The 15,563-nt window shown below is 39.4% G+C and overlaps 3 protein-coding genes across 5 annotated transcripts; 2 read left to right on the top strand and 1 right to left on the bottom strand.

Annotated features, from left to right (window-relative positions):
• Window positions 1-260: 260 nt before the first annotated feature.
• Window positions 261-4,670, top strand: LOC141782543 (cell surface glycoprotein CD200 receptor 1). 2 transcript variants are annotated; one of them, XM_074659067.1, is made up of 7 exons: window positions 261-441; window positions 552-650; window positions 2,522-2,830; window positions 3,266-3,538; window positions 3,675-3,768; window positions 3,862-3,919; window positions 4,003-4,670. In XM_074659067.1, the coding sequence occupies exons 2-7, from the start codon at window positions 581-583 to the stop codon at window positions 4,090-4,092; spliced, it is 894 nt and encodes a 297-aa protein (XP_074515168.1). In that variant the 5' UTR covers window positions 261-441; window positions 552-580; the 3' UTR covers window positions 4,093-4,670. The 2 variants fall into 2 exon arrangements, with proteins under 2 accessions (XP_074515168.1, XP_074515169.1); XM_074659068.1 differs by having other exon boundaries at window positions 270-650; window positions 3,862-3,904.
• An 847-nt stretch (window positions 4,671-5,517) lies between these two features.
• Window positions 5,518-11,703, bottom strand: LOC141782545 (uncharacterized). Of its 2 annotated transcripts, XM_074659072.1 has the most exons (5): window positions 11,624-11,703; window positions 8,972-9,114; window positions 8,303-8,322; window positions 8,179-8,219; window positions 5,518-7,885 (listed from the first exon to the last, which is right to left on the bottom strand). In XM_074659072.1, the coding sequence occupies exons 2-5, from the start codon at window positions 8,989-8,991 to the stop codon at window positions 7,700-7,702; spliced, it is 267 nt and encodes an 88-aa protein (XP_074515173.1). In that variant the 5' UTR covers window positions 8,992-9,114; window positions 11,624-11,703; the 3' UTR covers window positions 5,518-7,699. The 2 variants fall into 2 exon arrangements, with proteins under 2 accessions (XP_074515173.1, XP_074515172.1); XM_074659071.1 differs by lacking the exon at window positions 11,624-11,703 and having other exon boundaries at window positions 8,972-9,134.
• A 66-nt stretch (window positions 11,704-11,769) lies between these two features.
• Window positions 11,770-14,697, top strand: LOC141782544 (uncharacterized). Its single transcript, XM_074659069.1, has 6 exons — window positions 11,770-11,907; window positions 13,124-13,447; window positions 13,539-13,592; window positions 13,671-13,796; window positions 13,894-13,919; window positions 14,082-14,697. The coding sequence occupies exons 2-6, from the start codon at window positions 13,285-13,287 to the stop codon at window positions 14,376-14,378; spliced, it is 666 nt and encodes a 221-aa protein (XP_074515170.1). The 5' UTR covers window positions 11,770-11,907; window positions 13,124-13,284; the 3' UTR covers window positions 14,379-14,697.
• The last annotated feature ends 866 nt before the right edge of the window (window positions 14,698-15,563 follow it).

Below are 15,563 nucleotides of genomic sequence, written 5' to 3'. Positions count from 1 at the left end.
TAAAGAAGGCATTGCAGGGCTGTTGTATTACACTGTATTAGTTGTACATGCTGGCATTCATATAGTAAGGCATACAAAATCATGTTGGATATTATGAATGATATAAATGCATACTGTGACTGTGTTTAATGCGTCTGCTTTATTCTATTGTCTAGCCTGGAGCGTTCACACATACTGCTTTGAGGATCATGTGACATGCAAGAAAGGAAACCGGTGTCAGACGTCATCCTGTGTGGGAGAAAAAGGCAGATGTTTGAGTGGAAAGCGGTTTGGAGATGGGGGGAAGATAAAGAGGAAGGGAGGGATTAGTTAGTCACATGTCCTTTATATGTCTTTATCATGAAGGGTGTCAAGGATGTTCAGTTTGTCTGGATGGGGTGGAGAACTTGTTTTACTCCAACACTGAGCTCATTCGGTTTAAATAGAGAAAGTGAAATTAGGGTAAATGGCATGATAGCCCAGGCAAAACATACGCAACTAAGTTCGATGTAGACAGCGTTCAGGACTGACGATTTAGTTAAAGACTTGATGTGTTTCTTACTGGTTGCCAGTTTACAGAGGAACCTGAAGACAACTGGAGATGAGGGACATGGTGTGGATGTATGCTGCCGTCATCTTCTTGTTGTCTGAAGCATGGAGGGTGGATGCAGGTTTGAACATTTACACATTGTACTAATGTTTAGCCTTGGTTAGATACAGCTTTTAGATGGTTATTTAGAGGTGCACAAAACCTCCCCCAAAGATTTACCTTGTGAGGAGTTCTCTTCGTAGATACTAACTGTATATGTCACAACTGCAAATTCATCTTTTTTATACTGTAAAATGTGTCATTTGTGGTACTTTATACTAAAAATGTTTGCTTGCAGCCATAATGATATAGATCATTACTGTATAATCTGTGTCATGTTGATAATATTTGTAGGAGTAGTAAACTGTAAGTGGTTAGCTGCTCTTTGATTTCTGTTGAATTGTGTGTGGTGTGACTCACAGTGACACTAGACAGGCAGTGGAAAGAACATGCTCGGTGGTGTGTTAATGCAGAAGCTTACAAGGGAGCGAAATCTTCCATAACACATGTATGAGAAGGTTGCCCCATATTTTCTGAATGAACAAGCAGCACGCTGCTTCTTCAGTGGAAATCATGATTTCAGATCAGGGTAACACGCTATGACTGAGCTTTTTTCCCCCCACGGGTGGTCTCTGATAGTTGGAGGTGACGCTTCTGTGTGAGATCTGTGGTTTTGCCACCCCACCTCGTGCATTATGTTTTGCGTACAGCTGTCAGAAGTAAACAATTCCCAGACCCCACGTAACACTTATGTGAAAGTCAGTCGATGAACCCTGAATTTTCCAATGAATTTCTTTGAAATAGCAATGCCAATGTCATGAGCTTCTTCCAGTGTAGGCAGGCACATGGGGGAGATTATGACAATAACATTTACCTCTTATATGCTATGCTTTTTGTTTTATTAAAGCTAAAGACAGCAAATAGTGCAGTTTCTGTCACACCTGTCTGTGATTTAACCCTGCTGCAGTTGGTCATGTCAGACTGGTTTTAATCGTATCGCTTCACACCTTAACTAACTAACTAAACTAAATAACCAATAACATAACAAATCACCTTATTAATTGTTCCTCTGCTGATTGAACACTTCAAATGAATCACTAACTGCTACTTTCTGACTGACAAAAAAAATGTTTTTACTAACTTTTCCCTCACATCCACCTCCAGCTCTATCAGGAACTAACCAAAGCACTTTTGTGAACTCCAGCAAAGTTTATGGTAAATTCATTTCCCTCTTTTCTCTCAAGCCATTTTGCAGTATGAGTAAAATATTAGATAAGACTATGAATATTAGGCAGGGTAAAGTAAGACTAGTGAAGACGCAGGGAGTTGAACATCCTCCCTTTCCTTATGATGATTATTTAAAACATTAAGTACTTTTTTTAGTTGAAATTAATTGAAATAATAAAAAAAAAACATGTTATTGCTGAAGAAGTAAGGTTTAGTCATCATTTTTAGGTTATTTTAGAATGTAATTATGAAATATTAATTTGACCACTTTGAAAAAGTAATTACAAAACTTTTGTCATTCAGTAACTCTTAAAATACATGTTTATATTTTGTTAGTCTTGCATCATTACCATTTTATTTTGAAGGATCATAGTTTATGGGTTTGAGTTTATTTGAAAAAAAAAATCATATTATAATCATGTTAGACTGATAGTTATCAAATGCTATATGATTTATTTTATAAATATGTGTTTATCCTACAAGCTCATGCCTAAATGTATTTGTGTTGCATGCCATTTAAATTAAATTAAATTAAATTAAATTAAATTTGATTAAATTTTATGAGTTTGCACGTCCATGTCCCATGCGCTTTTCTTCTTTTGCATGTGTTGCTAATATTAGGACATGCACACTGTATATTGTTTTATAACAGAATAAACCCAAACCATTTAATCAACATAACCACTTTGTGCATAAATAATACAACTATTCTTTTGTTTTTTCCAGCTGTCAGCTCAAATGCAGCTTTCAACCTTGGGAGTGGAGCCAACCTGACATGTGGCAATAAGACATGGAATAAGATGATGTTTGTTGTCTGGACAATAGAAATGAAATCCATGAAGCCATGTGTGATCTCCTCTGATAGTGGTAGAAGCGATGACCACTGCAAAGATGGCAAATCACTCCGAAACACATCCAGAAATCTGTCATACCTGCACATCCCAAACTTCTCAGAGCGTGACGTGGGGGTCTACAAGTGTAATTCGGTTTACTCAGGGGGAAACGACCACTACGTGATCCACGTGGATATCATAGGTAGGACTTTCCTCCTTACAAGGATAGATGATTTCAAGAATAAGGTTAACTTCTTAAAGGGTCACCCAAATCACACTCAAAAAATGTATATAACAGCAATTTCTGTTTTACTTGCTTAGATTTTGAAACATTTACAAGTCTACAAAACCCCTTTCCACTGAAAAATGGGGGCATAATGGAATTTTTTTTCTGCTGCTGCTCTGAAAATCTCTGACCCCGATAGTGATAGGCCTTTCTAGACACAACGTCCCTGTTCCTTAATGGCCTTACTGTCGACAATGTTCATCTGGAACTATTTTATACTATTAGACAAGCAAATTAAAACTAATTGCATAGTTACTATGTGCAAGTTTAAATAAATTTTCTGTGATTTGGCTGAACTACAGCAAGTATTCTGTGAGTCTCATTTCTCCTGTTTTGTCTTCCCTCGCCCAGCTCCTCCCAAGATATCAGCCTATTTAGAGCCTATGGGCAGTGAGATGACGGCAGTGTGCAAAGCTGAAAGAGGAAAACCTGCTGCCAACATCAGCTGGAGTCATATGGGAAACATATTGACTGTGGAAACAAATAGCTCAGATGGATATATTACAGTAGAAAGTCGCCTGGAGCTCCTCGAGGGAATGGACACAGCTAATCTGAGCTGTGCTATCAGGCACCCATATTGGGAAAGGGAAAAGCTGTTGGTTTTGCCACTAAAATATGAAAAAGGTCAGGCTTTTGCAGAGTGGATAGCATAAGATTAAATATTTAATTTGTTTTACATTATAGTGCAGTTATATCATTGTGCTGTATTGATGTCCAGCAGATTATTAACAAACTTTTCATCTTCACTCTCTCTCTGCAGGTTATTTTCCTTGGCTGTACGTCATTATTGTGGTAATAGTTGTGATTTTGGCAGGATCTTTATTTTTTGCCATAAAGAAACTAATAACATTGAGGTGAGACTTTTCATTTGATGACTTAAAATGACTACTTGTAAGCTTTTTTTTGTTGAATCACTGAGCCAATTTGTGTATCTACCTTTTTGCCAGGCGATGCCGACAGTCCGTGACCCCTCCATCCAAATCTCCACCGGTGGGTAATCTTCCTGTATGCCTGCACTTTATAGTTGAACGTGTTTTACTGCACAGTGTTAAGCTCCGTCCATGACACCTCTCTGTTTTTTTTTACAGCTAGACGACGTGGAGGAAGTGGAGCCCTATGCCAGCTATGTTCAACGTGTAAACTCTATCTATAACTCATCTGCAGATTTGTTCACATGAACTCCTGCACATGCATCACGCTCACACACTGAAATGCACATCGTTGTGGGAAACTGAAGGCTGTGAAACTGAGAAATGAGGTAATAGTAAAGAGAGAGAGGAGAGTGAGATGAAGACTTCCGATAAGAGAGGGAAGACTCTCAGGTTAATTCTGACCTAAAACTAAACTCTTGACTGATGGAACAGGGGATGTACCTGCTGTCCCACACTGGCTCTCATGCACAGCACATGCAGCCCACTCTGTGTGTGGGTGTCATGGAGAACATTACTAATAACTACAAATGCAAAGAGCAGCCGGATTCAGCACGCCAAGTTACAGGACTTTTGATGTTGTCACGAAATGGGCTGGAATTATATGATCATCATTATCATAATTATTATTATAACACATATTTATAGATAAACTGTAAAGAGATGCTCACATTTGAATGGATTCTTGGTGAAGTCAACCTCATCCGATGAGAGAGTCACACTGTAAAGGACAGAGGGTGTCGTATCCTGTACAGATTGTTAAACACTCTGAGGCAAATTTGTGATTTGTGATATTGGGCTGTACAAATAAAATTGACTTGACTTGACTTGAACCCTGGTGTAAAATTGCCTCAAGATAATGATGGCAAGATTATGTGAAGTATTCATGTCTTAATGTGTAATTATGTAATTGCGTGTATTAAACACACATTTGGACACACTGATTTCATTCTCTCTACAAAATAAAAAAAAACACTAAAAATAGCACGCAAGAAAAAGTAAACAAGTACAGGATGTGCTTTTTTTTTTTAACCGACGTGGTTAATATAAAAAAAAAAAAGTAATGTCAAGATGGCTTTTACATCCTTTATAGACATGCAGCAAACTGACACTTGGTTGAACATTCACCTTTTGTCACCGGTTTAATGATTTTCCGAGTTAACCCATTTCTGAAGAAACTGAAACATAGATAGGAAATGGAAACAGGAACAAGTGACTGTTCTGCCATCTACTGGCGGAGATCAGAACATAGTCCATCAACATGAACAAGTGTCACAGTCCTGAATAATACTAATAATATGCAGTCTGAGTGCCCACATGTACATTGAAACAGCTTGTGCAGGATGTAATAAATCTTCCTAATCACTAAGAGATGCCTTCCTACTGGGCTCCTAATTAATGTGATTGGGGAGATAATCCACTTTATACACAGACAGAGTTCAGACTTCTGCTATTAAATGGTAGACTGCAGCCACTATAATGTGTCTATACCCTCACACTTATGAACAGAAAAGAGGAACCTGATACATTAATTTCTGCCACAGGACATGACACTTGTCCACTTCTGGTGAACACATCAACATGATTTCCTCTGAAATGTGGCAAAGAACCTCACGACTTCTTCTTGCAAACGTTTTGAGCAATTTGGTTGATTAGTTCAACAGAACAATGAGCAAAAGTGTTAAAAGTCATTTTAATCAATAAAAACAAAATCAATAAATGACTGAAACAAACACAATTTACAATGAATTACACCACTCTACTATTTCATATGCTTCCAGTCAAACATAAATAATCCTGTAGGTTGATACAGACATAGAGGAAAAAACGTACACATTTTCTGTATTCACATACAAAACATGAAAAATAAAAATTCTCGAATTTGTAGTATATTTGGTTGGTGTGCAGTAGTTCTCAGGAGCAATGTTTTTTGACAAACTCTGGAAAGCAGATTAAGGTGTATGGTGTGAACAATATTACATAAACATTACATTCTTCCATCATGGATTGGATAATGTGACAATGGCACAGATTGCACACACAATTTTGTCATTTTATCGTGCAAACAGTTGAGGTGCATTTTAAATTTGGGCACATAAACATTTTTGGTTGAGGCAATTTAACGTGGGGTTAAGTTTCTGCAACTGAAACTTTGGTTAAAGCTGGAGTAGCTCTGTTTCGACAAAAACAGACTAAAGATCAACTTTTTATCTGCTGTAGAAAATAATAGAGAGACAGCAGATGTACTCATATTAGCCATCCTGACTACAAAGCCACTGTGCTTCTTCATCAGTGTTCACTCTCTGTTTACAGGGTTTCATAACTGCTGTTATTTTCCTTTCATGGTGGAAAAAACATTCACCCGCACAAACACCGCTTACAAGCTGATTTAGTTTTTTCTACAAAGAAAAACATATCAAAATAATTTCAAAATTTAACACATAGTGGCTTTAAGATTAGGATTAAAACTCTCAGTCATTCAGGTAACTAACAATTACTAGTTTGTCAGAAGCTACTGGATTCGTTTTGGAGACGTTCAAAACAGATATAACTTCATACATGAGTGGCAAAAAATGCTCAAGCCCAAACACCAAAGCCAAATCCAAAATTCATACTAGATACTAATTCTATACAGCATGTACTATAATCATCAAAGTATACTTCACCATTTCATACTAACACGAAATTACACAATACAGGCAACATCAGATGTCAACTAAACTGTGACTTTGGAAAGCTAGACAGTAAATTTAACTTCACAAAGAGAAAGCAAAATGCTTTTCCTGAGATTTACTTTATTTGGAGTTATTTCACCAACACCCACAATTTCCTTTTAAAGGTGCTAAATACGAGATCAGGAGCATTGCTATTGCCTCTCAATGGCTCTCAACATGGCGACGGCGGCTCGCAGCTAACGATGCTAACAGCGCTAAAAGTGCCAACAACGGTCAACAGAGATAACAGTGTTAACCTAGGGAGGAACAGGGGGGTGGGTGCTGTACGCTTCCGCGACGGTGCCGTTGGTCGGGGCGGTATTATCAGTTGCAACCGCCATAGGAGAGAAGTGAAGAGAGCCAGTGGGGCACGCTCACATGCATGAGCGGCCCGGTTATGTCAACAAAGCACAGAGAAACTGATTACAACACACAGAGGGAGAGTGACTTCATTCTCTGCTCAGGTAGACATTACTCATCTATATCTTTACATAACACATAGTTGTTTGCTGCTATAGTAATGCTCTGGATATCGAATTTAACACCTTCAATTTTTTTCCAGCTGTGAGCTGAACCTCCATTTCCTTTGTGCATTGCATTGTGGGAGAATAGGATCCATCAACAGCATATTCAAAAATTGACTGTATGTAGTAGGTTACACATTCTGCCCGCTTTGAGTTGACTCTATTTTGTCACTTTTCCAGTGTGAACACATTACATACTGCTTAGAACATGTAGTATTAATTTGGGAAAGTTCAGTTTCATCTGACTTACTTACAGATATTATGGGAATGTCACAACTTCTCAGCGGATACACCAATTTTGTTGAATTATTTTTCTGCAAACAAAAGTGTATGCAATCAGAATTGTTTAAAAGATGCTATAATATAAAAGTTCGACAGATGTGATGGAGGTTTTGTCTTTTCGTGGAAGGAACACCACAGTTGTGTTCACACTTGAGGTTAGGCTACCTCAGAAGTGGAGTGAAACATTTTGAGGCTTGCAGCTGCTGTTGACTGTAGGTGTCTGCTTGTTTTTCATTTTGTCACAGTTTCTTTATTGAAGATCAAGAGACACTTTCTCCTCTTTGTGATATCATCTACGAATCCTGCCTCTTGCAATAGCCCGAACGAAGTTCCTGTTTACCCCATGAGCACATAGTCGTCTGCGCATTCGTCTTTAGATGACACAGACACAGTTTCAGGTTGAAGTGCTGCCGGGACATAAACTATTGCATAGTCACAATCATCTTCAGTGGTGGGTTTGGTTCTACTTGATCCTTTGGTACTGCTGTGGTCAATAGAGGCATACGTTACATCCTCGCTAGGCTGTCATGAGATAAACAGAGAGTGAGATGCAATTCCTGAACAGAATTTATGACATACATCATGACTTGTTCACACAGCGCTACTGCAACCGGCATGTCTTTTTATGTGGTCAGTGGTTATGACTTCCTGTGTATGAAATAAACAGCCTCACAGTTTATTTTACAACAGAGGCCTCACACTTTAATTTTTACCCAGTATGCAAATCGACCATATCAGATGAAAGGCCGGATGTGATAGCTGTGAAGATTCATGCTCAACAAAAATAGACCCAACATTGATGTGGGCAGGTCTACCTTATTATCTGTGCTGCATTTTCCATGTGGTTCAGGATCCCCTGAAAGAGAAAATGTAAATATATATAAAGTCTGTATAAAAGTATGCTAAATATTATAAATACTGTCATAAAAGTACTTTTACCTTTCCTTTTCTTCTTTATCCTGACAGGAGAATGAGACCACAGTAAGGACACAATCATCCAGAGCAATAAACAGAACAATAAAACCCATTAATGTGGGATAAATAAAATGTCTGAAAATGTTAAATTATCTTTTAAATAATAAAACATCATATCAAACATCAAGTAATTTCTACAACAGCTGTTTAGAGGTGTAGGTTTTACCCTGCAGCAGTGTTTCCTTGACAGTTTAACGTGTGCTGCAACAGGAAACACTGTACATATGCAATTCATGACTGTCTATGACCAACGGTCAGCGACTAACAGTAAATAACTTTTTATGCTTCTCGGTCCACATCTCACATCATGTTATAACAACACACACGGTAATGCTGTACTGACAATTCTTTATTTTTGATGCTGGCTGAGTCTGTTCTTATCACCACTATTTCCTCGCTGAAGCAAATGCAGAAGCTGCTTGACAACACTGTTTCCTTTAAACAAGCAGCTTCCAGCTCTTTCAAATCATTTTTTTTTTTAAATTGTCTTGCATTTTCTTCTAATTCTTGTTTTAAGGTTTTCAGTATACGCAGTACGTCCAGGTGAACGTAATTACCACCTGCTGAAAAATGACTTTGTGACATGTAAGAGTGCCCTCTGCTATATTTGCATCTAAAAGGATGATTACCTACCCTGAAGTGCAGTTTCCCATGATGTGCCCACAGACTCTGGATGTTCACACTGTATCTGTCAGCAGGTGCTTGGTCGCTGTTGCAACCCTAAAAGCTTGACTCTGTAGTAGACACTGATCTCACTGATCTCTCAGCTGCTGCATCTGAGTGCACACAGGCCAGAGAGAGAGAGAGAGAGAGAGAGAGAGAGAGAGAGAGAGAGAGAGAGAGAGAGAGATACCATACAACAGCCTTTTGTGTGCCATTTTGATTTCCTGTGCACGATGTTTCTAACACCACACAAACACACACACACACACACACTAATGTTGTGGGGGAAAACCTCAATAACATTAACGGGTCAGTTAGCCTGAATTAAAACACACACACTACACAGGCCCTTTTCACAGCAGACATTTTGACATGTCATTGGAGGGTAATGGTGCCTTCAAATAGGGGCGTGTTTACCGTGTTCACGAGATGAATCCATATGAACGCCCCCCCCCCCCCCCTCTTGTGGTATTCACAACATCGTAAGTGGTAAGTTTCCAGGAGTTGTGACGTGTTTTTTGACGTTGTCATAAATGGCGGTGGCCATGAAAGTACATTTTTCAGTCCAAAATAAGTTAAAGGGACTGTTTGTAAGAATCAGAAATGCTTGTTAACAACGACACCTGTGACTGTTCAGTCAACGGAAGTCAGCGTCGGACTCGCGCTTGTGCTCGCTCTAAATAGACATGAACGAGCATCGCTCAAAACAGAGAGGCGACACACGTCAGCTAAAACCACAATATCACTCTATATTTCACCTGCTTGGCAGTAATGTTAGCTGACCAGACGGAGGTCTCTCCATGAATCACTGATGATCCTAGTGCTGGCTTTTCCTGCCTCAGCCTCCCGACCGCGGCCGGAGACGATAACGTTTCTCGTTGCGGAGCCCCGTCACTTCACAAGACACGGAAAACCTCTGTTGGTCTGGAGGAGCTGCAGCAGTTATTTCTGCACAAACGTCCACTGTACATTCACTAGATATTCTCAGAGCTAAACTAACTCTTCTGCAGTGTGTAGTGTGCGCGCACGCACGTCTAGAGGTGGAGCGAGCTGAGTGAAGGCAGGCAGGCAGAGGAGCAGAGACTCCGGCCCTGGAGACCAAATCTACGTTCTCCCCTGTGTTCTCCGACCGCGGCCAACACTGTTTTGCTAGATGGACTTCACTAGATATAACTTTGCGGTTTTGGTGCTTCTGTGTAGTTTGTGTTGGAGTCCTGTCTGAACAGCGTAGCCACACGAGTTTCATTTGAAGGCACCATAAACACAGGTGTAATTAATAACAGTAGCTATTGCAGTGACGCCCCTCCCCTGTCTTGGAGGCTGCCCTGGCCGACCTCAGCAGGGTCGGCAGATTGATTGAGCTCACCTGGGCCTTGTCAGAATGGCTCTGATACCAGGGCCGGGTATTGTGCATGCTGGCTGACTGTGACACACAAACTAGAACTGGACCATCATTAATTTGATCAATTACACCTGAGTTCACCCTGCTATGACATGTAATGACAAATGGCTGCTATGAAAAGGGCCTATTTTTACTAAATACATTGTCAAAGACTGTTGGCAGTGAGGCCTGTGCTGCTGTCCAGAAGTTGATATGAAAGATATTAAGTTCAAATGACATTTTTTCCAAGTCTGAGCAGCAGATACCTCAAAACATATCTGCATGTAATACCAGATCGATCTGCATTGGGGGGTAAGTAGATCTGTAGTGCTTGCCCTTGTTGCTGTATCTTAGTCTACTGTATCATTTGCATGATTGTGCAAATTTGAATAATAAGGAAGTCACTGACCTTTATTTCATATTCAGGGTAAGGTCCAGTCTACTTTACAAACTGTGTCTTTGTTAGACCTTTATGGATGTAATGATCATTCAGAGATATTTTTGGAATATGCAAAATCAGTTTTGGAAAGTCTCATAAAAAAAACAACTTGGAATGATTCAATACTGAACATTTTCATCATTTCCAGCTGTCAAATACTAGAAGTTTGAAATTAGGTTGATTTTTAATAAAACTTTACACACTAATTCCAGACACAAGCATGTATTCATATGCAGTAGATGGTAGTACATTATACACTAGAGGGTGCTGTTGGAGCAGACTGAGTGATTCACATACCACTGTGCAAGAACATGCCGAGTCTATCATAGAAAGGTGAATGTCATCTTACACCATCTACTGGTTGCATTGAAACAAATAAAAAACACATTTGCTATGTACAAAGATGATGCAGTACAGCCACCAATCATCCACACCTGTGATGAAAATTGCCATTGTTACATCCCTTTTTTAAGTCTAAGGGATAGGCGGCGACGATGACACAACCGAATAATTTGAAGGAGTCAGAAGTGAAAAATGATTTTATTTTCAACTCAGGGACTTGCAAACAAGGTTCTCGAAATGATGGAGAAGACAGGACAAACTGGCCGTGCCAAACAAAAATAGAACAAAACTAGGCCTGACTAATCTCCACCGCTGAAAACAAAATGCCAAAAAAAAAAAAAGGCTTAACTAGCTTATCTAAAAAAAGAGCTTCACCAAAACAAATAGGTGGCACAAACCAATTATCCTAGGGAAAAGTGAACTACGTGTGGAAAAAAGTAAAGGGTACCCCAAAACTCACCTACCATACCTATTTTTACATTACTCTTAACAAGTTTCAACAGCACAACAACAGCTCAGGCTGGCAGAGAACAAAAGGGAGTTAACTCTTCAGGCGGGCTCGTTTTATTGAGGCCTTCCAGTGATGACTGGCCAGCTCATCAGCTGAGGGAACCAATGAGCAGCATGATTAGACTGCACAGGTGGAAACCAATCCTGTTGTTAGCACCTGTAGAGACAAGGTAGAGAAAGAAAAGCAGGAGGGAAGAAAACACACTTTGCCCCTGCCTGGCACATAACAGCATGGTATATTTCATTTTTTTTTTTCATCCAAGGCTCCTGAGCCACTTTAGGACAACGTAGGAGTGTTGCTGTGTTGTGCACATTACAGAGGTGATCCTCTGTTCCATGACAACAAGCATGTATTGCAGAATTAAATTGGAAAGACACAATATGCAGTTTCACGTATGTGCACCGCTTTAACTGTGTTATGTCACGAAATACTGAAAAACACAAGAAGCAGGGTGGTCTTAGAATATATGTGGGAGGACAGGAAGTGGTGAGAGTGTCACAAGTGAAATGAGCCTGTGCAGTACACTTTAAGATAAACTGTGAGGTCTCAGGTCATGAACACATCAGGCAGAATGGATAAACTACCGTACACCTATCTGCTGATGTTCTGCTGTTTGACATTTGTCTACATCGATGGGAGAGTTCAAGGTAAACCTTAACACTCTTTTATCTTGTGATGTGAATTTCAAGCAATGGTGGAATGTAACTAAGTACTCAGTTTTGAGGTACCTGTACTTTACCTAAGTATTTCCATTTTATTTATATTTCTACTCCACTACATCCCAGAGGCAAATATTGTACTTTCTACATTTATTTGACAGCTTTAGTTACTTTGCAGATCTAGATTATTAATATGAAATATAAATTAAGTGATAAATTATGATGTATTATTATAGGCTACGCTCTCCAGAATAAGGTATTTAAAATTAGCTCCACCTTTACCAGCTCAAAAATTAAACTGATGAACACATTAATGCATCAATGATCATAGTCCAATAATATAATATACATTATTCTGAAATGCGCCATTCTGCATAATGAGTACTTTTGGTACTTTAAGTATATTTTGGTGCTAATACTTTTGTCATTTACTTAAGTAACCGAGTATTTTGCACTGTGGTATCGCTACTTTTACCTAAGAAAAATATCTAGGTAGCCTACTACTTCCTCCTTTGCTTTCAAGAGATCATGAGGGAACACTTAGAATAGATTGGAGTCATTAAGAGGACGAGAGAAAATAACTACATAATATATAAACAAGCATACTGTAGATGTATTTCTCAGAATTCACCGTAGTAGGCTATTAACAGAGACACATTTCCTTTATCTGGTATTAATTCCTGAAATGATGAACAGCTGCAAGACAAAATAAAGATGTTTCATCTAATGTGAATGATTCAAGACAAATTGATTTTGGGTGATTTTTTGAATTTATTCATTTTCATTTTAGACTTAATTCCGTCATGTGAAGTTGAGGTGATCGTCTGGAGAGGCACGACATGGGAAACTGCCCCACAACAGAATCTGAGTGTCAGTTGTCCTGTCAAACACTGTGGAGAATCAATAAAAGTCACCTGGTGTAAACTGCTCCACACAAACACATGTGAACAGATGAATTACACAGAGAATGTAGAAACAAATACAACACAGGATGAACTGATCTCATATTTGAATTTCACACGGATCTCCATTCACGACGACGGCCTGTACAGATGTAATGTAAAAGGAGACAGATATGAGCAGATCAGTAACATCATCAACATCTCGGTTTCAGGTAGGCAGTTTTTGCTCCCTCAGTGCCAAATTATAAATATAAAATGTCTAATTTCAGGTATTAATTGTATATATTTTCTATGAATCTACAGATTCATACCAGGGGGTGAAACTCTTACCCAACACACACTCTGACAATAATAAAGGTAAGAGCCTTTATTTGTTAAATTATATACGTACATTTTAGTGGAGAAAGAACTACTGATCTGTTTTTTCTTCTGTAGATGAGCTACCAAGTGCTGCTGGTGATGAGGATGTGCCCTGGCTGTCCTACTCCATCATCAGTAGCATAACTCTACTGGTTGGCACACTGACAGTGTTATCCCTTCTGAGTTTGTATGGCTGGAAACGTAAGAACATAAATATGCATTCACAGTCTGAATTACTGCGACATTTCTCGATCTTACCACCTAACAATGGAGCATTTGTTTTATGTCTTCTTCACAGGAATACTGAACCACACAAAGGGACAGGTAATGCATGAGATGCAGGAATAGTTTGACATTTTGGGAAATAACTCGCTTTCTTACTGAGAGTTAGATGAGAAGATTGATACTATACTGTTAAACCAGATGTGCAAGAGTCATAATAGTGTCAAGTAGAGTATTTTATTGGCTTATTTAATCTCGTCATAGGAAACGCCCGCTCACATGATACCCAACCTCCCCAATCCGAGTGCTCCTTCCACTCTTGCCCTGCATGACACCTACACTCCAAGTACTGCAGAAAGACCTCCATCACAACCTCCCCTGATGACCACCAATGGGAACCAGCCTGCTGTGGCAAACACAGTAGATGGAGGTCAAAGGTCAGACCGTGCAGTGTATGCTGTCGTCAACTACCGACAGTCCGGGATACCGGCCAGAGAACAACATGCTGTGACTGAACAAAATAAAAACACTGCAGAATATGCTGCCATCAATGATTCCTGAACATTTTGGTCATAGACACATGCAGATGAAAACATGGATGGAAAAATGTACATGCGTTGACCCGTATGTTGGGAACCACATAGATCTAATAATTTCTGTTAAGGTGTCTACTCACACCTTCAGCAAATTCACAATTACATTTTTTAGAAATCAAAAACATTTATTATGCGCTAATAGCCCAAATACACTTGTTTGCCTTATCAAAATTGATTCTGAAGTTTTGAGTGCCATTACTTTGTTATGAATGACACAGAAGGACTTTTTTCCACTGTCACAGAGCACACAATTCAATAAGATTAAACCTGAATGTTTTAAACAAGCTGCTTCCAGCTCTTTCAAATCATTTTTTTTTTAAATTGTCTTGCATTTTCTTCTAATTTTTGTTTTTTCTTCTAATTCTTGTTTCAAAGTTTTCAGTATACGCAGCACTTCCAGGTGAGCTTTAGAAGGTAATTACCACCTGCTGAAAAATGACTTTGTGACATGTAAGAGTGCCCTCTGCTATATGTGCATCTAAAAGGATGATTACCTACCCTGAAGTGCAGTTTCCCATGATGTGCCCACAGACTCTGGATGTTCACACTGTATCTGTCAGCAGGTGCTTGGTCGCTGTTGCAACCCTAAAAGTTGACTCTGTAGTAGACACTGATCTCACTGATCTCTCAGCTGCTGCATCTGAGTGCACACAGGCCAGAGAGAGAGAGAGAGAGAGAGAGAGAGAGAGAGAGAGATACCATACAACAGCCTTTTGTATGCCAATTTGATTCCCTGTGCACGATGTTTCTAACACACACACACACACACACACACACACACACACACACACACACACACACACACACACACGCACACACACACACACTAATGTTGTAGGGGACAACCTCAATAACATTAACGGGTCAGTTAGCCTGAATTAAAACACACACACTACACAGGCCCTTTTCACAGCAGACATTTTGACATGTCATTGGAGGGTAATGGTGCCTTCAAATAGAGTCGTGTTTACCGTGTTCACCAGATGAGTCCATGTGAACGCCACCCCCTCTTGTGGTATTCACAACATCGTAAGTGGTAAGTTTCCAGGAGTTGTGACGTGTTTTTTGACGTTGTCATAAATGGCGGTGGCCATGAAAGTACATTTTTCAGTCCAAAATAAGTTAAAGGGACTGTTTGTAAGAATCAGAA

This window comes from Sebastes fasciatus, chromosome 14 (genome assembly GCF_043250625.1).
Source record: "Sebastes fasciatus isolate fSebFas1 chromosome 14, fSebFas1.pri, whole genome shotgun sequence".
NCBI classification, from domain to species: domain Eukaryota; kingdom Metazoa; phylum Chordata; class Actinopteri; order Perciformes; family Sebastidae; genus Sebastes; species Sebastes fasciatus.
Note: the sequence above shows the minus strand (reverse complement) of the source record. Positions and strands in the feature narration are given on the sequence as shown.

Bases quoted from the DNA above. Each gene is read 5' to 3' on its own strand.
- LOC141782543 (XM_074659067.1), top strand. From the start codon at position 581: ATGAGGGACATGGTGTGGATGTATGCTGCCGTCATCTTCTTGTTGTCT. The intron at 2,831-3,265 runs GTAGGACTTTCC...TCCCTCGCCCAG, and splicing joins GATCCACGTGGATATCATAG to CTCCTCCCAAGATATCAGCC. The intron at 3,920-4,002 runs GTATGCCTGCAC...TTTTTTTTACAG, and splicing joins CACCGGTGGGTAATCTTCCT to CTAGACGACGTGGAGGAAGT.
- LOC141782545 (XM_074659072.1), bottom strand. From the start codon at position 8,991: ATGGGAAACTGCACTTCAGG. The intron at 8,323-8,971 runs GTAGGTAATCAT...TTCTCCTGTCAG, and splicing joins ATGGGAAACTGCACTTCAGG to GATAAAGAAGAAAAGGAAAG. The intron at 7,886-8,178 runs GTAGACCTGCCC...ATCTCATGACAG, and splicing joins AATGCAGCACAGATAATAAG to CCTAGCGAGGATGTAACGTA.
- LOC141782544 (XM_074659069.1), top strand. From the start codon at position 13,285: ATGAATTACACAGAGAATGTAGAAACAAATACAACACAGGATGAACTG. The intron at 13,797-13,893 runs GTAAGAACATAA...TCTTCTTCACAG, and splicing joins GAGTTTGTATGGCTGGAAAC to GAATACTGAACCACACAAAG. The intron at 13,920-14,081 runs GTAATGCATGAG...ATCTCGTCATAG, and splicing joins TGAACCACACAAAGGGACAG to GAAACGCCCGCTCACATGAT.